We start from the raw sequence: 23,944 nt of genomic DNA on the forward strand, positions 1-23,944 counted from the left end.
ATGGTTCCCGAGCATTTCCCGAGGCAGTGGTATCCATATCCGCCTGTCAAATTGATATATAAAATAATCAAAGAAGTCCTAAGGGTGATTGGTTTATGTATGTCCTAAAGCTTGCAACACTGAAAACAATAAATCCATATCCAAGAAATGTGACAGTTCACCGGAGTGTTCGATAAAAACATAATAGAAAGATGGACGTGAAAACAAAGATTAGGTGTGGAGTGACTAGAAGAAAATGCAATCAAATTAGAAAAATTAGTCCAAAAATTGAAAGAAACAAATCACTTCGTAAGGTAAATTTCCGGGTCAACTGTTGATGCGTCTGTCATATTTACATAAAATGCTTTCACAATACAGTACCTAATACTTATTATGATTTTTTGATTGCCTATTTATTTGCGATCTTCATTTTTATTAATGAATTTGTCTATCCTATATCTGTGAATACTGAAAGCATAACTACTATATTGCTACATTACCATTATTAGTTTCACATTTTACTCCTTGTTTATTTCAGGTTTCTACCATACTAAGAAAGAATGAATCACTTAGGAGTGCAGAAGAAATCGCAGTTTTAGCTAGTATGACGGACGAAGTCAAAGAAATTAATTTCCGAATATGCAGAAGACAGAGGACAATAGAGCGAAGTAAGGAAATAGAAGATGAACATTTAATTCTCCGCAGCAAATGCAAGAAGTTGGCGAATGCTCTGCAGCATGCTAAACATCTTGTGGTATGTTTAAAATACATTTTTATTATAAAACAATCGAAAATTAATAATCTTTAACATTTACTTCCTAAGAGTTTGTTTTACTGCTGGAATGATAATAAAATAGTAAACTTTGACAGCATATAAATTACCAATATACTAGTCCCAGCGAGAGATTGTATGTGACATCATCGTTCTATTATCTTCTGTCTGTTTTATTTTTAAACAAGACGCGTGAGAAGGAAGAGGACGAATGTCGATGATGTCCGTACGATCTCTTGCTAAGACTAGTTTACAACTTATTCTACAAGTTTTTAGAGAAACTATTATTTATTTGTGTTAAATTTACAAACCCTTGATAAATCAATATTAATTATTAAACGTACATAAATATAAACAGTCAAATTTGGTGTTATGCAAACCAGTGGCGGCCGGTGGTCAAAATATTTAGGGGTTCACCGGAGTACAACATTAAGTCAGAAAATAAATTAAATATAGGTAAATACTTATTATAAAGAAGTTCTATTCTCCGCTCCTTTTGTTTAGCGTAGACATCTATGACTCTCGTGTTGAAATCAGGCATAGACTGAATTAACCCTTTTTCAATGCTTAACACTGATAGTGCGTTCTGTCTGTCCTGGTTTAACGTGTTTCTTAAAAAGGATTTTATTATTTTTAACGTTGGGAAACATCTTTCACTTTCAACTGAGAACTTTGGAATGGTGTAGAAAATTTTTAGTAATTTCGCAGTTTCGGAAAAGTCTTCTAATAAACAAGTATTATAAAAAAGTTGTAAAATTGACAAAGCGCAGTCAACGTTTGAAAAATCATTGCGTGCGTAAATTGCACAGAGTTCACTTTTTAACTGAACTTTATTTAGGAAGTCTCTCTACTCGACCTACTGTTCTTAATATTATTCACAGATTTGTTTCACAGAATTTGTGTTACAATTTTTGTGAAACAAATTTGTTTCACAGAATTTTAACAATTCATCAAATTGATTTTCAAGTTCTGTGAAGGTTCTATTCAAGTTCTCATCATTTCAGTTTTGTAAACAACAATAATGATTATAACAATAAAACTTGAATAGAACCTTCACAGAACTTGAAAATCAACTTTGAATTTGATGAATTGTTCAAATTCTGCGAAACAACCCGTCCTAAGTAATACATACTTGTATTTAAAAAATATATTATATATTTGCGAATATATTGATAGTAGGTAGGTACATACATCTTAAAAATCCTATTTTGGAAATAACGAATAATGGCAAATTTAGTTGGTCCCTTTTTGCTCGTTATAACCAAGTTTGACTGTATTATGCTTTCTCAGAAATAGTAGATGTGTTCAACTGCACAGAATTTAATTACAAAAGGATATAAAAACATACCTTATAAATTAATATTAATGATAGCTTTTATTATTCTTTTGCTCTTCTATTTTATAATTTCTTTAAAAAAATTTACTTCTTTAATAATGTTCCACTAAATTATTATACAATCACATGTTTGTAAAAGCCTGTATGGGAGTATAAATAAATAAAGACATTTTACAATATCCTGAATATTATGTAATATATTAATAATTTACCGTGGTAATATTTTGATTAACCCAAGGTTGGGTGACTGAATGCAAGCATTTTGATTAACCCAAGGTTGGGTGACTGGATGCAAGCATTTTGATTAACCCAAGGTTGGGTGACTGAATGCAAGCATTTTGATTAACCCAAGGTTGGGTGACTGGATGCAAGCATTTTGATTAACCCAAGGTTGGATGACTGAATGCAAGCATTTTGATTAACCCAAGGTTGGGTGACTGGATGCAAGCATTTTTTGGCTTTAATCCTTTTTTATTTATGCTGATCAATGTTTTGAAAATTGATAAGTAAAGATTGTTTCAATTTATTTAATTTGTACCAATATTTGTAAAATCGACGATGGCAAATTTTTTATTTTTTTTATTTTTATTAATACCCAAAACTAGGCAAATGCCCATATTATGGTGGTAAAATAAATAAGAAAATATAAAAAGAAGTCATAAGGAAATATAAAAACATATAAAATAAAATATAAAAACAATTATACAATGTTGAACATATATCGTTATACAAATGGTAAAACAAAAACAAATATAATAATTAGGTTGTCGTTTTGTTTGCTCTTAATAATAATTAATAATTTTGTAAACTTATTTCCGAAAAAAAAAAATCATTATATTCACATATCTACGGTACAATCAATGTAAATATATGACATGTGGGACCGCACTAACCTGCCCAAATCCTGGAATAAAAATTATTATTGTTTTCAATCAACATTTTAAGAAAAAATGTTTGTTTTCAACCATTTCAGGTGTACACAGGTGCTGGGATCAGCACGTCAGCAGATATTCCAGATTACAGAGGTCCAAACGGAATATGGACTCTGTTACAGCAAGGAAAACAAATTGGGTACGTCGGGCGATATTAAACAGTTGAAGTTAATCCGTTCCAATAATTTGTTAACAGTAGCTAATTTTTTGTGCTTTATTTTAGGAAACACGATCTAACAAGAGCAGATCCCACAGCTACCCACATGGCCCTATGGCAGCTGTATAGAAAAAGATATTTAAAATTTGTAGTTTCACAGAACTGTGATGGCCTTCATTTACGCTCTGGACTTCCAAGAAGAGCACTCTCTGAAGTAAATAATAATTTAATTTAACCCTTTTCATTATCTGTATGTTTTTAACATCTTAACTGTAAAGTAGAAAATGTGTTTTCTGAAGCAGAAAAAACTTTTACCGATATAATATGTAGGTTAAGGTTGGGATTTTCGAACCCCCCTCGCATTTGATTGACAATCAAATCCATATTCGGTGCCAGTTTACCGTGAACCCGTAAAATCCTTGACATGGCTATCAAAATTATTTTTTTGGAAAGCTGAAACAGGCCGAGAATAGGCATTCAACAGGGACTGTTCAAATGCCAAAAAATAACAGTAATCGGCTATTTGATAGTAAAATTTTGTAGTTATTTTTCTGTGATATTTTAGCCTTTTGAATCTTGAGTTGGCCAGGATGCTTACTGTATTATTTTGTTTTTTCTATACCCCAAAATGAATAAATTGTTTTTATTTTTTAGGTGCATGGTAATATGTATGTGGAGATATGCCGGGAGTGCAAGCCAAATAAACAATACTGGAGGTTATTTGACACAACAGAGAGAACTGCTCGGTTTAGTCACAAAACAGGGCGGATCTGTCACCACTGTGGAGCTTCTCTAGTGGTAATTCCTCTAATAGCACGAATAACTTTATTTCTTCGCCTATGTATGCCAAAACACATATTTTTGTATGTATGTCACAAATACTTAATTCTGATTTGGAGTTAGCTATAGTAATTACCCCGCCATATTGTCTTATTGCTAAAATTCACAAACTTCATCCTACAGTCTAAAGTTTTTCCAGACACCTTGAAAATCAGTACTAATTCTTGGAAAATAAAGCATTTTAAAACATAGTATGTCGTAGGAATGCATTGCTGCATATATATATTTATTGTCACCTTCCACTACCCTCGCCACTCCCGTCGTCCAGGGCTTCCAGGGAGGGGATATAGTCTACTTTGAATCACAACACAATCACAATAGATGTATTGGCTATTTGATTAGAAATCATTATAAATTAAGTTCTTAACTGCTTTTCGGCAGATCATTACATTATACGTAATGCAAAATAATTCACCCAGGAAGTGGTTAAAGGGTTTCGCACACCTTAAAACAGGTATGTACCTACATATTTAAATGAATTATTTTGGTTTTAGGATTCCATAGTACATTTTGGGGAGAGGGGAATCGCCCAGTGGCCGCTAAACTGGACGGGCGCTCTTCACCATGCTGCCAAGGCTGATGTAATTCTATGCCTCGGATCCAGCCTCAAAGTCCTTAAGAAATACCCCTGGCTCTGGGCCATGGATAAACCCATCAAAAAGCGACCTGCTATCTTTGTTGTCAATCTACAATGGACTCCGAAAGACGATGTAGCAGAATTGAAAATTAACGGTAAATGCGACACAGTTATGAAACTAGTAATGGAATATCTCGGTTTAGAAACACCTTTGTATGAAAGATTTAATGATCCCATATTTGCACATACTAGTTATTTATCTCCCAGAGAACTCCACACAACTACCCAACCGATGCTTACCAGAATACCTAAAAAAGACTGCAGTTCACCTGATAAAGAAAGCAGTATTGCTTGTAAAGAACATTTAGATACACCACAAAAAGATTTAATTAATTCTCTTAAAGATTTGACTACTTTTGAAGAACATACAGAAGATACTAAAGAACCACCAGATAGATTATTAAAGAATCATAAACCTATGGAAGTAGATGAAGACGAAGATGACTGTCCATTAAATATGCTTAAAATCAAAATGAATATTCCGTCAACAACAGCAGAGCAAGTGGATCTAAAAACAGAAACAGTTCAACTAAAAACTGAAGTAAAAACAGAGTGTAACAAGTCTGATGAGACATACCATGAATCTAGTGCGGTTGTTGGCAGTCCGGTTGTTGAGAGTGAAAGCTGCCTGGAAATAAAAGATGACTCTATAACTAATTGTGATATAGCAAAAGAATCAAATAAAATAATAGATAAAGCTAGTGTGAAAATGGAAACAGTGGATTTCAGTTGTAGCGTTAATGTCGAAGAGAAAAATCATTTTTCCAAGTCTGAGGATTCAATTAGCTGTAGTAATCTTAAGATAAATGCCATTATTAATAGTAATTTAAATGTTAAGTCTGAGAAATCGGTGGACGGGTTCAACAATTCGGTGACTAAAGTCGACGGCATCTCTATGGAAATTTTAGCAGAAGAATTCGAAAGAGTACATGTAGAAATGAAAACCAACGATAATGAAATTCATAAAGTTAGTATTCTTTTGATAAATAAATCTAAAACTCCCCCTAAAAGTTGTGATAAGTTTCAACAGACTGACCCTGAAATAAACAAGTCAATCTTAAATGAATCTTCTGAATTAAAAGGTATTAAAGAAGATTTAGTTTCAGAAATAAAAGCAATCGATACGGGACAGGATTGCAACTCTTGTATTAAGAAAGAAGTTCCCCGCTTGAAACAAGAAAACCACACTGATCTGGATACTGACAAGGTTTCTTCTTGTATTGTCATCGACACCCATTGTATATCGAAGCTATCAAATGGACATGTTTCAATTTCTTCAAATGATTCGCAAAAACGCTCCATTATCTCTTGTGAAACTACTTATTTTGGTAAAGAAAGATTATCAAATTCACTTAGAAACTTTCGTCGGCTCAAAGAAATAAAGAAAACTTTGTTATTCGACCATCAAATCGACCCGTATTCTGTTGAAAATTATTTGGACGATTCAAAGTCTAAGGTGATTCCAATTCTGACAGAAGGACAAATAACAAAAGACAGTATTAATTCAATAGTAAGTGACTTGGAACAGCCTATAGACTTTAGTATTAGACAAAAACCTGTTCAGGACCCTTGTATTAGAGTGCCAACATTCTTCCCTGAAAGAAGTATCAAATCTTCATGCATTCTTAAAATTCCAAAACCTCCTTTGTTCGTTTCCAGAAATGTCCCATCACCCCATCCAAATGGCGCTATTGATTTGACTTTGCCAACTGACTTCCCAAAATGTCTCAACGGAAGACTAAAGATGACAAATCATAACGATAATGAAAAGCATTTGAATAATTTAGTAGAAGCGGGAAAGTTAGATGAGGAATCCTACATAGCGTTTAAGAGAAGATGCGAAAACTTAGCCCGAGCAATAATTCAAAATACACTTTTGGTCAATCACAACGAACTGCAGCATGCCTACTCCGGCATCCATAGCATTATCAATCCTGTTCCTTTCAATGTGCAATACGACTTTAAAAGTGTTTTCAATGCTTTCAATTTTATTCACTTGGGCCAGAAGTTAATGTCCCGAGGGAAAGGAGTTAGAAATACGATAAGTAATGGGAATATTAAAACGGTTAGTGAATCTATTACTAAAAAGCGATTGAGCTTGCGTAAACGTAGAAATAGCTTTAAAAGGAAGGACCCACAGTGTAAATTTTGTTACGAGCAATATAAATCTTACGCTTGTCAGTTTTATACCGGGTATAATTCCGATGATAGATTTGAAAAGTATTATAATAATAAATTAGTGATGTGCGATTGCTGCGGAGACTCGGAGTCGTCTGATGATAGTGATGATGACCTCCCCCTGCGCGAAAGGAAGGCCAAGATGGAGATGAAGAGTGATGAAAGTGCAAACAGTGAATGTAACAGTAGTAATGTGGAAGACGGGAAAGTACTTACTTGTAACAGTGATCTCAAAAATGGTGTTCAAATTAGTGTAAGAGATAATAATAATGTGGAAGGGAAGGACTCGGCGCAGGCCGGGTGGTTTGGTAAAGGTTTTCGGAAGAATAGACGAAGAAAGAGATAACATTCTTGATTTCATTTTGTTCATAATAATTATTTCTAAAATCTATGCTTATTTATTCTTTTAATACATTCCTTTTCACAGATGTAATACAGACTGATTTTTTTTACAGTATCAAATCAATTTTATAATTATTTATTTATTTTCAGATAGGTTTTATTTCTAAACCGCGGAACTTTTGATTAATATTTTATTTTGACTAGGTATTTATACAACATTCACATAATAACATTGTAGCTTGTAAATAGGGAATTGAAGGGTTCTGATCCAAAGTTGTGCCAATGAAATGCAAGGAATTATTGCACAATAATTTTATTTGATCTCTAGAAAATTAATTTTTAAAGGAACATAATTCGGCAGACTAATAAAAATCAGATACCTTTCTTTGAAGTTTGTTTACTCGTAAACAAAATAGTAAAATCAAATCTAAAGTTCAAAATCTGCCATCTCCTGGTAAAATGATTGGGATACAATTTCCTTAAACACTCCAGAAACTACAGGTGGGGCAAAAGTAATCACCCTATTGGAAAACGCTATAACTTTTGCAAATGGCGCCAAATGTCAATTCGGTTTTGACATTTGAAGTAAACAAACGCAGAATACAAATCGACAAGACATGAATTGGTTTACTCCGCAAGAATGCGGAATAACAAGCAGTAACAAAGTTATCATAAAAAAATAAAAATTACAGTAAAAGAACATCGGGTGATTACTTTTGCCCCACCCTGTATATAAAATCAAGATAAAACTCTTATCCCTTTTCAGGATAAAACTTATAGGGTTGAATTATAATCATAAATGAGTTGGAAAGATAAATCTATGGGTTTAACGAGATACAACTGAAAATAAATTTGTGTAGCAATAGTATTACAAATTTCTTTACATGCGCTTTTTGTCTTTCGAAAGAATTTTTTAGTGTTTACTTTATAAAAACGCATCGTGCATTGTCATTTTTATATTTGAACTAGAAATAAAATATAATAATAAATTGTAATGGTGCTCTAAGTCGAGATCTCAGATTATAGTCAATACTCACCAGTTTTGTATAGTTACGAATTATCACTTTAAATTGACTTTTTCAGAATATCATGATTTATTTTAAAGTTTTGTTTAATATAAGATAATCTGTCGAATGAGAAATTGTATGTTAGTTCCTGATCCAAATTTAGAAATGATTTCTTTTGCATTTTGTTTACAATAAAGGACAAAATTCTCAAATACAGCTATTCTCATATACACAGCTCTCCACATACACATTTTAAAAGAAAATTAATATTGTCAAAAAATTGCATTTACAAAAGCGGTATGCTGTAATAAAAAAACTTTCACAATAAATTATTTATTAGAGATATTAATTTATTTTGTCAATTTTTCCATTCAAGATTCTAGGCATATTTTGTGCCATTTATTGGGCATTGGAGACGATTTAAATTTTTTTTTTAGAATGTCCAATTGTTTTAGTCATCTACCTCTTTTAAATGAATATGGGTCAACTGAATCTTCTTATTAATTCCTCAGGCTAATTTATTCGGTTTTGGAAACAAACAGTTATCCATCCGTTGGGCCAGTTTGTTCGCTTTTAGGAACAGCTCATATGGCTTAATAGAAATCGTTGGATCTCCCCTGTGACAGACCACGCTATAACCGCGCTATATTTTCGTGGCTTGGCCTATTTCAGCGTATCACTCGCCACACATTCCTAAGATGCGTATAGCGTAATGAGTCGCTTACCTTACTGTCATGTTGAGAAATATGATTTACACGGTGTTAGAAAGAGAAAATATCACGCTTTATGTTCAAATCTAATAAACACAAAATAGTTGAAACGTACACCTCTGTGAAACCAAAGGTACCGACCGCAATTTGAGAAAAATTTATGAAACTTTGTGAATTTTATTACATTATTTTTATATAAAAACTTTAAAATACTAAAAATTATATGTTTATTTCTAATAAAAAAATTTTAAAGTGTATTTCATCACCTTTCAAAAACAGTTTTTAGTTTTCGGATACATTCAGAAATATTCCATTTATTTGAATTTTATTGCAAAGCGGAAATACAAACAAATTCTCCAACCATCTGACAGCGTCTTACACAAATATAACGGTCAGTATGCCAGAGGCCTGAGGAGTTAATACGCAGTTGTAAATTTCTCCCGTCTATTCAATGTGTTTAATTATCGGGATGATCATTTTACTTTAAATAATTATTTATAAATACTTTTTTACATCTCTATAATATTGTGCATAATTTAAAACTTCTCATTATTTACGATGAAACCAGCAGTCTGCATTTAAGGGTCATGACTACATAATCTTATTGAATATTTTAATTGCAGGGCGTTCAAGTAAATAATTTTTGATCACCCCTTAGCAATAAACCAACAATATTTACAATAGCCAGGTATTTCCGAAATGGGCTTAAGTATTTTACTTATCATTATTTATTCTTACTTTACGGGTAATCAATTGTCTCAAATTCAAGAGGATTGTAAACATTTTAATAATTTTAAGAGAAACGCATGTTAGCTGTAAGGATGTATTGTATTGTATTGGTGATTATTTTGTGTGGATGGCTTTTGTAATATTGAACACGTATTTATCATTATTTGTCATCTTATGTTGTTTTATATTGTTAACTGATAAAACTTTGAGTTGAGAAAATCTGAATATTTTTATATCTCGCTTCCATATTACAAACATACAACAGCTGAGCTACAGTCTCTAACCTCAGTCCTGGCCGCCTCTACACCGCCTGCATTTCCATTCCTTTCCCTTTCAGTTAATTATGCCTAAAGCTGTTGTAATTGCCTCCGCATCATTCAGCTAATACTCCTTCGTACAGCAGGTTTATTATGTAGAAGCTTCTTTGGTGATTGGCTTTCTTCCATTCTGCCAAGTGAGACATTCAACTTCTATAAATCTTGTTATTGGCATTTTGACTATCCCACATGGACATTGTAGATAACAAGAATAATTGAGCTAGTGGCATACTGCTGATAGCTCCATTGTAACCATGATGCACAAATCAAAAAGAGAGTTTACAACGTAACTCTCAGTAACATGACCCTACATATAATACTAGACAAACACTCAGATCTTTAAATACATCTATTGATACAAGTCTGATGAAATAAAATACTATTGGATTGCATCCATTCCATGCTGAGCTGCAGAATTGTCAAAGACACACACACACATATATGGTATATCTACTTTAGCATTAAGAGACTGCGTCCCAACAGTCAAATGTTCCATTGTTTGATGTGAACTCTGTGGGATACAATAATGCATGGCTTCCTTTGGCATTTGATTTTGCAGAGTCTTCTGCAACACATGCGCCATCTCTGGACGATCGTGTGTGATGATATTATACTCTGTCTGTGGAAGAATATCGCCTTGTAAAGGATCCAGGGAATATATGGTAGTGGTGGGATGATTCCAGAGTTCAGGTAGATGAACTTCGTTGAGTAAAGCGCCATCTGACATATTTATAACGGCGGTTTTGGACAACTCCGTGGCTGATAGCGTCACGAGTTCTCCCGACTGGGCATCGATGAGTGAGAAAACTCTGTCTTCTTGCATGCTTTGCGTGTCTGTCGTGATGACCGACTGTGACATGTTTAGTTTGTTCCCTTTTTGCATTTCTTGAACCATGTCATTGCTGTCTAGATCCATTCCTGTAATAAAAGAAGAATAAATTAACGATGCGGAGCACCGACTTAAAATTATACTGCACAAATAACTTACTACTTGGCTGCCCAAATTTGGGTAGGTAAATTGTATGAATTAAAATTAATTATAAATTTAACTATTTTATTTTTTATGAAACCTAAGAACATAGTATAAACAGTGAAATTTAAGTGGATTGATTGGCTTTAAACCGCAGTAAGCAAGTTCATATGTTTCCATATTAATTTTTCAATCGAAAACCAAACACCTGGAAATCTCCATCGCTCGATTAGCTTACATACAGCACAATATTATGTTGAGCATAATCTTCAAGCAGTATTAAAGATGCTGAATGGCAATCGAATTGATCGAACTTCTCATTACTCTGAATTAAGCGCAGAGCAAGCCTTATTATTATGACATTGGTGGATGTGACACTAAAGTAAAAAAAACAATAATTAATGAATAAAATTCTGTAAATACCATGGTTCTTGGGAAAGTGCTCTTTATGTTTAGATTTAGTGTGCCTTGTCAAGTGAGTGCGCCTTTTAAATCCCATGGGACAGTGCGCACAGGAAAATGGTACGGACAGAGAGTGGATAGCCTTATGTCGCGTCAACTGTCTCTTCAGTTTAAAGGCCTTCAGGCAAGTTTCGCAACTGAATTGTCTTAGCTACAAAAAGAAAGATTAACGTAAATTAACTGAAGCAAAAATAAATACATACTCATTTAACTCAAGAATGATAAAATCAAAATGAAAAAGATCTAAATTATTAAACTGGCACATTCTTCTTCTTAAGTCGGTTCCTCATTGCTGAAGATCGTGGCCCTCACTCCAATTTCCCTGGTGGACAAGTTTCCTCTACTCCTTGCGATTCTACACTACGTGGAGAGCTGTGGCGACAGACATGTCGGACGCCAGTGTTACTTGGTCACTCCAGTAATTAATTGGTGACCTTCCTCTGCTTTGGCTTTGCCAAGGGCTATGAATTTTTCCAAGTTGGTGTCCTTAGTTTGACGAGCAACATGTCCAAAGTCTCATAAAGTACATTGTAGGCAGTTGAAAGTTGTAAGCTGAAATTGAACAGTTGAAAGCCCATCTATGCTGTAGATGTCGACACATTTGAGCACTGTTTTAACATTATCAAATTGAAATAAAGGACACATGATTTGCATACAAAATCAGTCCTTCGCCAACTTTTGACACGTTAATACAAAGTATTCAACACTCCCAAACAAGGAACCCTAAGAGGAAGCCAGTACCTATTATAGTTCAATATGCTGGGTGTATCAACGTCTCAGTCCGTACAGTATTGTGTGTCACACATGTGAATAGATAGATGACTCACATCGGAATGTACAGAGCTGATGTGTTCCTTCACTGCTGAAGCTGCAGCAAACATGGCGGGGCATTTGTCACAAGCGTACCTCTTGTATCCAGGCTGATGGATGGTGGACTCATGCCTTTGCAGATTTGTTTTGGATTTGGAGCTGTAGTCGCATTTATCACACTTCAAAGGTTCTGTAAAATACACTCATCAATAATTATGTACTCTAACTAGCAGATAAAAATGTGCATTCCAAGTTTTGTAAATTTTCTTTTTGACATTTTCTCATCGGGGATGCTGTTTGAACACTTCAACAGTTCTTTTTGAAAATAACAGAGGGCACCACTTCTGTGTACAACAATCCTAAACTTTACAGTCATTAGGATAATAATACTAACAGATTATTGTTCATGCTGTGCGGTTACTGCTAAAAGTTTACTTATTAAAAAAAGCCAAAGCTGTGGTGATCGATAGTGTGCCTTTAGGTATCTAGTATGTCTGTAAGAAAATTATAGGCCCACCCATCTTTATAAAACGATCGATAGTGTGAGCCAAAACATTTTAACGGGCAAAAGAAAGGTGTGCGCTCGTTGGGTGCAAAAATGTTGACCAAAAGGCAATCAATGACGTGGCGCCACCCCAGTTCACCTCGCGTCTGAAAATTTTGTCAGGCAATCTCTGATAAGAAAGTCACAGCAAGCGTGTTTTGGGATCGAGTTCTTCCCGTTTGCTAAAAGGGAGCAGAAATAATGCTGATCGTTATTGTGAAACGTTAAAAAAACTTCGAAGAGCGTTACAAAACAAGCGAAGAGGGAGGTTGAAATCACCGGGATGTCCTTAGCCAACCGGCTTAAAGCATCGACCTGGTGCAAGGTGATTTTCATTTCTTCCTTTACCTAAAGCAAATTTGGCCAGAAAACGCTTCATGACCGACGAGCAAGTCCAGGAACAGGTGTCAAGCTGGTTGGGGACCGTGGCGAGAGATTTTTGTAACAAAGGGATCAGGAACCTTGTTCCCCGACTCAAGAAGTGCGTTGAACTTGCCGGGGATTACGTAGTAAAATAGTGTAGACATCGTAGAAATAAAATTTTCCTGATTTTTAAAACGAAAACAGTCTTTGGTGTTTGGACAACCCTCATAACAATATAAAGGATTTACTATAGTATCTCTGACTTTGAACAATTGGGACTCTGGTGTTCATTAAAAATTAGTATACGAAAAAAGCATTTACTTTGTGGCTTGTCATGTTTACAATATAAACACATTCATTTGTTTTAAACCACTCTATTTTATCAAAATGCTCTATCGGTTTCAGAAGTGCCCTTCTTTATCAAATTTTAAAGTTAGGGCCAGTTGTTTACTCTTCCAGCGTTTTAGGGTCATATATGACCTGGCGTCCATATTTTATAAAATATTTTTATCTTTTTTTCTATCATGCGAAAATACGTAATTTTTTAAGAAAGAAAAATTACAATTCTTTCCTTTCTTTGACTCAAATATTTATACTGGATGCCATTAATAAAATCCTAAATATATCCAAAATGAATAATTCATATTTCGGGTCGTTATAACAATCGGTTTAAATTATTTCTTATTTTTTATTATATGAACTAAGCGAAGTTACAGTTTTCTTACAAATTCCCCAAACAAAACTAATGTGTTTTCGAAAAATCGAGTTTCCTCATTTTTTCTATGATTTGAGTAAAAAATTAAGCAAAAATGTGGTTAGTGTTTTTGACAACATTGTTTATTTTAAATGCTTACACTGGAAAGATAATTTTATCTAGTTTCTAAAACAGTATTTTTTCTTACGGAAAATTAAAAAATAGGATGTATATAGAGCATTTGAAATACACAGAAAACATTGCAAACTGAACAAAAGTTTTGAAAGTACTGAAGGGTTAAAGAATTTGAACAATTCATCGAATTTCAAAGTAAATATTCAAGTTCTGTTATTATATTACGACCGGTCAGTGGTTGAGTGGGCATAGCGCTTGGGTCTCACCCGAGCGTCGCGTGTTCGATTCCTCGGCTGGCTAAGTCCTCCATCACAACACAAGCAACATTTTCGGCTTTCTGTGGTGGTAGTAGGAGATTTTCAAACATTGTTGGGTTATTCGTAACCTGGGAATGTTTGTCTTTCTTTTTTAAAAAATTTAAAAAAAAAAAAAAAAATATCATTATGAGCCAGTTGCTTCACAGAACTGAAATATTAACAGAACTTAAATAGAACTTTCACAGAACTTGAAAATTAATTTCTTGAAGAATAATTGTTCAAATTCTGTGAAACAACTGGCCATTTATATTCAAGTTATGTAAAAGTCCTAATCGGGTTCGGTGAAAGTTCTATTCAAGATCTGTTACTATTTCACCATGGACCGGTTGTTTCACAGTATGTACTTTGATAATAACAGAATCTTAATTTTGATATTTGATAAATTTTTAAAATTCGGTGAAACAAACTGTCCTAAAACTAACATAAGATACAAAATACTGATAGATATTCAAACATTTTTTTTTTTTTTTTACATAAATAATTGCGGTTTTATTATGGGGATACGGGGAGAATGAAAGGATTACGCTTTGTTTTCCCCAGTGGCGGTTTGTGGGGGTTGAAAAGTGGGGAGGCATAAACATATGTTTTTAGTATTATGAACAGGAAAATTAATGTGTATATATTGTAAATAAAAATACCCTTGTCCGTATGAATTTTGCTGTTGTGTGTGGAGAGTCCTGTTTCAGTTAAAAAGGTGATGCCACACTTTTCACAAATAATTGGCTTATTTTCTGAAAAATCTTCATTTGGATTTTTGATTTGCAGGTGACTTATTCTCTTACAGTGACGATTGTACGTGTACTGATCGTAAAAACTCTTCTTGCAAATGTGGCACCATATTCTAGTGGTCTGCATTTCTAAAAAGATAGAAAAAACCAAATAAGCCTAAATAATATGTAATGATAAAAAAAAAAAAAGAAATAAAAAAAACTGTCTTTTCTAATTTTGCAACTGATATCATTTGTGGTGGAAGTCAATTATAATTTGAATTTATGATAATTTAAATACTATTTAATGCTACTTCATCTTGTAAGTCAAATGGCTTAAATTACTAAATAATATTTTATTTCTTGTTAAATAAAACTATCCAGAACAATGACATTACAAAAGTAGCAAGCGAAAGACACGGTAATTGTTGTACTTTCGATTTAGTAGTTTTACTAATAAAATTAAGGTTGTGTGATATCTCTAATCGAATTGCATAAACGAGTGCAAAGATGTGTGATGATAAAATGTCTCCATTCCATGACAAACACTAGTGAAAAAGCCAAGGAATAGCACTTTATTCATAAATACACACAAATTACTTAGGACGGGCTGTTTCACGAAATTTGAACAATTCATCAAATTTCAAGTTCGGTGAAGGTTCTATTCAAGTTCTATTATTGTATCATTATTGGCCAGAGGCTTCACAAAACTGAAATAATAACAGAACTTGAATAGAACCTTCACAGATCTTGAAAATCAACATTCTAATTTCATGAATTGTTCAAATTCTGTGATACAACCCGTCCTTAGTATTATAAATAATAGAATTATTTAAAATGTTTCCGGAAGATTTTAAGCGTCATAAGAGAAAGCAAAATAGCGAACACATCAGCACAACGAGAAGGACAACCTACTGGCAGTAGGTCGTCTCATACAGTGTTCAGTATTCTTCTTAGTGTAAGCGAGTAAGCATACCTTGTCACCTCAATCACCCCCGTGATGCAGAATGTAGTATTCGCTGCAAATTTTAAACAAAAAAGCACCACCCAATCCTACCTCTATTTCGTTTACAAGCACATATTCTATGAATGTTTATCTTTGTCATAAATTAACAACGTATTAATTAATAATTTACTGGAAACATAAGCATGTTTGTTACTTGCCCCATTTTCTTTCAATTTTCAGAGGTTCCCAATCTTTTTTGTCCCGTAGACCAGTTGCCAAATTTTTTTTTTCCGTAGACCCCCTGCCTGCCGAATATTGAATTTTCCTAAAACTATTAACGTCCCATGTGATAATCGTTTATTTTTTCGTAAAAAGATTTCCTTCCCTTGCCTGTACAACAACCGGGTGGCGGTATAGTTCCTCTATATTTGCATTTTGCAGACAGGGGCGCCCCACAGTGGGCTGAAAATCGCCTTTCATAGACATAGAGACTTGAATTTTCAAGGGTATTTTTTTTGGCTAAAAATGGATTCTGCTGATCATTATTATGCTATAAAATGTCGTACGAAGCAATTGCGTGTACAAATGAAGGAGTTATAATTTTTTTAAGAAAAAATTGTATGGCGCTGACATTAAAAATGAGGCTATCTCTGGAATCATAAGGTTGGCCGTTCTATCCTTACACACAGATAATACTACTATTTATTTGTATTTTTTTGACATACTTCATATTGTGGCGCAAGGTGCGATTTTTTTTTTTAAATCCTAAAGTGGAAAATTTTTTTTTTTTTGTTGATGATTCATTTTAATGCTTAAATGCTTTATATATGAGTATGCTTTGTCTAGTTTACAGTATTTTATTTACACTGCAAGCCAAAACACTGTGCACAGTGGGCTGAAAATCGCCTTTCATAGACATAGAGACTTGAATTTTCAAGTGTATTTTTTTTGGTTAGAAATGGATTCTGCTGTTAATATGCTATAAAATTTTGTATGAAGCAATTGCGTGTACAAATGAAGGAGTCATCATATTTTTAAGAAAATTTTGTATGGAACTGACATTAAAAATGAGGCTATCTCTGGAATCATAAGGTTGACCATTATATCCTTACACACAAATATACTACTATTTATTTGTATTTTTTTGACATACTTCGTACTGTGGCGAAACTTGTGATTTTTTTTTTTAAAATCCTCAAAGTTAAAAAAAAAACTTTTTTATGTTGAAGATTCATTTTAATGCTTAAATACTTTACATATGAGTATGCTTTGTCTAGTTTACAATATTTTATTTACACTGCAAGCCTAAAAGCATTTAAGCATTAAAATGAATCATCAACATTAAAAAGGGTTTTTTTCAACTTTGAGGATTTAAAAAAAAAAATAGCACCTTGCGCCACAATATGAAGTATGTCAAAAAAATACAAATAAATAGTAGCATTATCTGTGTGTAAGGATAGAACGGCCAACCTTATGATTCCAGAGATAGCCTCATTTTTAATGTCAGCGCCATACAATTTTTTCTTAAAAAAATTATAACTCCTTCATTTGTACACGCAATTGCTTCGTACGACATTTTATAGCATAGTAATGATCAGCAGAATCCATTTCTAGCCAAAAAAAATACCCTTGAAAATTCAAGTCTCTATGTCTATGAAAGGCGATTTTCAGCCCACTGTGCGCCCTTGTGAAGTATTACACCAAATGAAAATGAAGCAGGATAAGCAACGGGAATTTCTTTCTGTAGCTAGCCCTACAGAACTGCCCCTTAAGTTCTTTGTCAGTGCTTATTCCGGTCATTTCTTCTTGTCACATGATTTCCGATTCTTCGAAGTTCCATTTCCATAGTCAAAATGTCCTCAAACTTAGTTTTTAAGTCTGTGTGAAGTACATTTAAATGTTGATAAACGTTACCCTGGACATTTTTCAAAAACAAGTTGGGGATCTAGGAAAATTCGCGGCTTCCGAATTGCAATGTTTTGCTTTAATATATTAATTCTGACGAGAAAAGGAACCTATATCTCTGTTTATATACCTCAATAAACAACTTTACGAAATATAAAAAATACAAATAAGTAATTTCTCAGTCTATTATTAGTATTACGTAAACTGTGTTATTTGTGTTAGGTGTATTGTGTCATATACGGAACTCCTAAATGTTGACTTGAGGTAAATGGGAGTCGGCTCGTATGTACCCCCATTTGAATCTTGTGGACCCCTAAATTTTTTTCTCGCTGACATGGACCCCCAGCAAGCCGATATCGACCCCTGGGTTTGGGAACCTCTGGTCTAGATGTATTGTAATGTCATTGATCCAGAATAAAATAATATGTAAGTACCTTGTTCTTCGTGAGCAGGATCCTTTTTATATGCTTTGAAATGATCTCTATAAGATATTCTATTCTGAAATGTAATGTTGCATAGGTGGCATTTATTCCTTTCTATTTTGACCTGAAAAAAACAGAATTTTTATAAAATTTGCAATGTTACAATAAATTGTCTACAGGTTTGCAAATAAAAAAAATCTATTGAAAACAAAACACTTTTCCCAAGGTTCGTAGAAAATGTATTTGACAAGGTTGGCTCATACAGGCAATTTTTGGAAAAAAACGCATTGGGCCGCTCGCAAAGTAGATCCAAGTCCAGTTGGAGTCCGAAAAGAACAATCTCTTTCACTTTTCACTAGGTATATAGTATTATTTTTTGGTAAATGTAAGTTAATTTCCTCGCTCTATTTGTACAAATTCCGGGTTCAGACTTTTTAATTTTAGTTTTGTCAACTTTTATTGAACGACTAGATTTCTAAAAAAAATTTGATCAAGACTTCAAATTGTTATTTGTTCTTATGCCAATTTGTAATTTGAATGTCTTCAAATAACCTCGATTCTACATCATCAATGCATAAGTAACGCTGCATATATTCCTGGGATAATAAATAAATCATTGCAAACGTAGTCTTGAGACGGTTGACGCCATTTGTATTAGAGTAAATTCAAATCGTCTACGGGCTACGTCACGACTTTCTAGCCAATCACAGCTCTAACCCCTCGATGAGCTAACCTTGTTAAATATGTTTTCTACGAACCTTGCACTTTTCCGCCATTTTCTATTTGAAATTAGAACAGCACACCGGCACTGGGTAGGTACCATTATAATAGTAATAATCGTGTGTATAATATGCAGGTACCTACTCACACAGAACATACATAATTAGAACTATCCTTTGTCATAAAAAACAATTAAATTAATAAATTCTAGAATACATAGTTTCAAATGGCAATATATTAGGATTAATATCTTAAATGGTTGTTTTCAGTTGTGTAAAATTTAAAACACGTTTATTAGTAAGGTGGGCGGGTCTTTACCTGTTCTTGATGAACTAAAAAGTGGGCCCTTAATAGTTTCCTGGTAGGAAATACAGAATCACACTTGGAACATTGTTCATCCCCCCTGTTGTGACTCTAGAAAAATAAAGTAGGTACTATTTTTTTATTGATAAACTAATGTTTATACAACAAGGTTTTATGCATAGCATAAAGGATAACAAATAATTATAAGCAATAAATAGTCGCCTGAAATATCAATACAAATTGAAAATTTCTCCCGAGTAAAAATAAATGCCGCCAACGGGAATTGAACCCGTGCCTTCTGATGTCCGGTCAGTCCGGTCGCCAATTATTTGGAGGGTCGGAAATAAGCCGACATAGCTCAGTGGTTTCAGAGCACCTGACCGGACATCAGAAGGCACGGGTTCAATTCCCGTTGGCGGCATTTATTTTTACTCAGGAGATATTTTCAATTTGAATTGATATTTCAGGCAACTAATTATTGCTTATAAAGTAGGTACTCTGTATTGAATAAATTTAATGCACAAATATAATAAGGTACTCCAGAATTTTTTTTTTTAATTAAATGTTTTATCAATATGACCTTTGAATATTATTTATTATACCAGTATAATTTATTTTATTTTTGTAGTTAGTTTTAAAAGTCAAAATAATTTTCAAAGTTTTAACTTTTCAAGACTCACCAAAACACACCAAATCTATGGCGTGTTAGGAGAAATGTCACAGGTGAGTGGTTCATTTATGTGTCACAGTGAGCTAGTGTTTAATTCGTCAGGGTCGATGGTTAGTACTCAGTACTGTATTTCATATAGCAGGATTGAGACATTTATTCTTGAATTTAACCATTGAAGCACACATTGTAAAATGTTGGCAACTCGTCACTGTTGTTATTGAATTGTACCGATGTGTAAAAATACAGCCATTTCTGCATTCAATTCAATTTTCCTGTGTAGTTGAAACTTGATCTGTGTTTTTGAGGTTAGATAATTCTTTTTCCAACTTTATTTCTTCGGTAGTTACCATCATATTGATTATTCCGATTCGACAGCTCTGGTGGGATAAAAAGGTAGTATCCAACTAAACCACCGTTAGAACGCAACAAACAAATTTACAGACAGATAAAATGCCAAATGGTAGAGTTAAAACAGGACTCCGTTGTGCTCAGTCAATAATAGGTTGTCATTCATAATAGGTATGTAGTTACTTGGAAGTATTTTATGAAAAATTATTGTAGTTTTTAACAGCCTTCAAAAGTGAAACTCTACCTTTTTATGTTTCTCCAAGATTTTCATAGTCGTAAAGGAAATGTGGCATTCGTTACACTGAAATTGTTTAGGTGATTTTGCAAGAGCAGCCTCTCCACAGCTTCTTGCTAAATGTCTTCTCAGGTTGAAGAGTTTAGAAAAACTATAAAATAAAATAGAAATTCATACAACTGTGAAAAGATGTAGCTAATACATGTTTTAAAAAATATATATATGAGAAACCCGCACAAGAGTCTGGAGCCAGTGAGACTATGGCATCCCAATTTGGGGTATGTTGTGAGGCTAAAGGTAGTGGAGAGGGGAAAGAGATGGGGAAGAGGAAGGTGGGAAAGTACCTGACTATTCAGATCTGGTCACCAAACACAGCCAAAGCCATTTCAAGCAATGTTTCAATTCCGAATGGTGATCTTACACCATGGCGATAGAGAGATTATCTTCCACTCTGGAACGTGCCGCAAATATACTATATATTATTTTTAATGAGTAATTTGTGAAATAACACAAATTAATCAAATAAAATTTACTTGTGCACTCCGGGATTTGAACCCGTGACCTGCCGTCAAAGGTACACATATACATAATAATGTAAATAACAACCATATTTACCTAGTTCCACAGTGGGGGCATATGAGAATATCTTTCAATTTATTCTCCAAGCTCTCTGTTATTGCAACAAAATGGTTGAAAACAACGTTTGAACTAGCCGACGCATATTGTAAACAATCTGTATTCAGATGTATTTTGTATGGAATTGCATTTGGAAATGAGTTTTTGCAATGGTTGCATGACCTGGGAGCCACATTGTGGTTAAACAAATGTTCTAGCAGTAAACTATAACTGTCCAAAAGTGTGTTGCAAATGTGGCAGTTAAATTTTCTCAAATCTTGTTTGATTTTTGTAGGAAAGTCTTCATTTGGTAAAGTCGCATCGTTGGCAATGACGAAATCATCTTTATCACTTGTATTTATGTCCACATTTTCATTGTCTTCGTAATAAATGGGCATAGAATAGGAATTTCGAATGGGAAAACATTGGTTATCTTCGTTTGTATTAGAAACATTTAATTGCATATCTTCATTACAGTTTTCATTTGTTTCAGGTATTGTGTTTGATTGATTTTCATCAAGATCCAAAGAGTCTGTTATTGATTTTAAAATCATTCGATTTCTTATCCTCCTCAGAGTATTTGTTTTATTTGCTCTTCGGTATTTAGTAGACTTGATTTTCAAAGCTTTTTTAAGGGATTTATATTTTAAAGGTGTCTTAGATGTTTCAGTATTACGGCGTAAATGATTCGCATTGAATAGTGATAACTTCACATATTTCAGGTACATATCCATGAATTTCAGAGCAGTATTTCGATCCAAATGTGACAAACAATAGATTTGTTTCATTAGCACTTTCACCTGCAAAGCAAAAAAAAAAAAAAATTTATAAACGATACAATATATATAGATGCACTATAGAAATCTCAAAGCGGCAAGAAAAAAAACCCCATTAATTGCAATGCTTTCGATTCAGTAGTTTGTGTGCTTCCTCTGAGCAAATTTTTTTATTTTTTTTTATTATGGTACAATATTTTACATTTCATAGTACAATCCAGTAATGTTGGTCTCACTGGGTGGTTTCCCGTGCTGAGGCCTCCATTTTATAATACAAAAAATATATACATAATACATTTAAAGAAAATATATATAATCTTGGTGGAGAAAAAAAAAAGATAAATAAAACGATTTAAAATGAAAGTTGAAATCACTCTATTTATATTATATGTTGTGTGTTTGTGAGTGATGTGTGTTTTATATTGGTTTTGTGTGTTACACGTAGGTTTCATTATTTTATGTTATGAAATTTTGGTAATATTGTCTTTTTTGTTCCTTAATCCATTTTGTAATTTTGTGTCTGAACTTTTTTTTGTTTTCCTCAATTTTATTTTCAAGTGTTGAGGTGCTGACTGTTGAATTGCATTAAAAAATGCCAAAATGGCCTTCTGTGTGATGAATTTACTAGGCAAACATTAGTAAAAGCCAAGGAATAGCATTTCATTTGTAAATAAGGTAATGATATACCTAACTGCCACACTTTTAGGCACAGATTATGGAAATTACATTTTTTTTTAAATAGACAAAAATTCCGAAGTTACGAATAACCTTACAATATTTGAAAATCTTCTACAACCACCACAGTAAGCGGAAAATATTGCTTGTGTTGTGATGGAGGATTTAGCCAGCCGAGGGATTGAACACACGACGCCTGTGTGGGACCCAAACGCGATGCCCACTCAGCCACTGACCGGTCAAATGTTATGTGTTATGGTCAAATGTTATGTGTTATGGTCAAATGTTACTATGTTTCAACAATGACTACAAGAAACAACTACTTACAAGCACAACATAGGTTAATAGGTTCTTATTTTGGGTTAATTAAGTAATTTTTGCGTATTAGATCAAAACGAAACTCTAGCAAGTGTCACTGCATACTAAAAAAGTCCAAAATGACAGCAAAGGGATCTTTTTTTAAGGTAAATTTTGAATTTTAAAAAAAATTAAATTATAACGCGTCTTCTCTCTTGTCCATCTCTCCCGACGTAAATAGTTGTTTTGTTATGCTGAAACGAAGTACACTTACAATTTTAAATTTAAATTAAAATTTTCATAATATGTGCCTATTAAAAGTGCGGCGGTTAGGTTAATATTTGTCACAAATAAACGCAAATGACTTATTTTTGCATGACAGTTTAGTACTAAAACTACGAAATCGAAAGCACTACAATTGACATACTTTTTGTTTGCCACTTTGAGATTTCTACAACGCGTCTAGAAATATTGTAACGTCATTGGTTCACACCTATGGATACTATAGTTCCATGGTTCACACATATATATTTATCTTTGTCATACATGAACAGCGTTTGAATTAAGAATTTACTGGATAAATAATGGAGTGTTTCTTACATTCCACATTTTATCTTAATTTTGGTAACTATTCGGGATCACTGGCCACGCTTAATACGATTTCAAAAAATAAAACCTTTTGATTCACCTTAATTACTGTAAAAAACAGCTATCTGCATTTGGTAAATTTTAATTTCAACATCCTAATTTTCTGTTGTAGTTAATTAATTTTGAGAGACAATAACAAGTCTAGATGTGCTGTAACGTTATTTTATAAAAACAAATAAATTGTAAAAAACATTTATTGTGTAAAAATTAGGGAGATTTTTCGTACCTGTAATTTAAAGGCAGGCAAAGATCTTATTATCATCGTCATTTTGAAAAGGTATGTAGTAAATAACAAAGAATTAGACCAGTAAACATTTATCGACCAAAACAAAACATTGGAGAAAATTCAGAAAATGTCAAAATCTGACAGCTAAAAAGGCTCATAGACAAAATCATAGATCAAAATCTTGTGAAAATGTTCCGGTGTGAATGCGGCATACCTACTT

At 33.3% G+C, this 23,944-nt stretch overlaps 2 protein-coding genes across 6 annotated transcripts; one reads left to right on the forward strand and one right to left on the reverse strand.

Moving 5' to 3' along the window:
- The first annotated feature begins 149 nt into the window (after positions 1 to 149).
- Positions 150 to 7,202, forward strand: LOC149419297 (NAD-dependent protein deacetylase Sirt7-like). Of its 4 annotated transcripts, XM_089638200.1 has the most exons (6): positions 150 to 293; positions 518 to 733; positions 3,061 to 3,158; positions 3,243 to 3,390; positions 3,831 to 3,974; positions 4,511 to 7,202. In XM_089638200.1, exons 1-6 carry the CDS (start codon positions 192 to 194, stop codon positions 7,175 to 7,177), a joined length of 3,375 nt encoding a protein of 1,124 aa, XP_089494326.1. In that variant the 5' UTR covers positions 150 to 191; the 3' UTR covers positions 7,178 to 7,202. The 4 variants fall into 4 exon arrangements, with proteins under 4 accessions (XP_089494326.1, XP_089494328.1, XP_089494330.1 ...); XM_089638202.1 differs by lacking the exon at positions 4,511 to 7,202 and having other exon boundaries at positions 3,831 to 4,253; XM_089638201.1 differs by lacking the exon at positions 150 to 293 and having other exon boundaries at positions 633 to 647.
- Positions 7,203 to 10,295: 3,093 nt separating this feature from the next.
- On the reverse strand, positions 10,296 to 23,893 carry LOC149419298 (uncharacterized). Of its 2 annotated transcripts, XM_089638205.1 has the most exons (9): positions 23,725 to 23,893; positions 21,103 to 21,902; positions 20,497 to 20,638; positions 19,250 to 19,345; positions 18,224 to 18,335; positions 14,870 to 15,088; positions 12,196 to 12,368; positions 11,330 to 11,519; positions 10,296 to 10,854 (listed from the first exon to the last, which is right to left on the reverse strand). In XM_089638205.1, the coding sequence occupies exons 1-9, from the start codon at positions 23,764 to 23,766 to the stop codon at positions 10,316 to 10,318; spliced, it is 2,313 nt and encodes a 770-aa protein (XP_089494331.1). In that variant the 5' UTR covers positions 23,767 to 23,893; the 3' UTR covers positions 10,296 to 10,315. The 2 variants fall into 2 exon arrangements, with proteins under 2 accessions (XP_089494331.1, XP_089494332.1); XM_089638206.1 differs by lacking the exon at positions 21,103 to 21,902 and having other exon boundaries at positions 23,725 to 23,886.
- Between the last annotated feature and the right edge of the window lie 51 nt (positions 23,894 to 23,944).

Source organism: Hesperophylax consimilis, chromosome 12 (assembly GCF_061612785.1).
Source record: "Hesperophylax consimilis isolate HC1 chromosome 12, BYU_Hcon_1.0, whole genome shotgun sequence".
NCBI classification, from domain to species: Eukaryota; Metazoa; Arthropoda; class Insecta; order Trichoptera; family Limnephilidae; genus Hesperophylax; species Hesperophylax consimilis.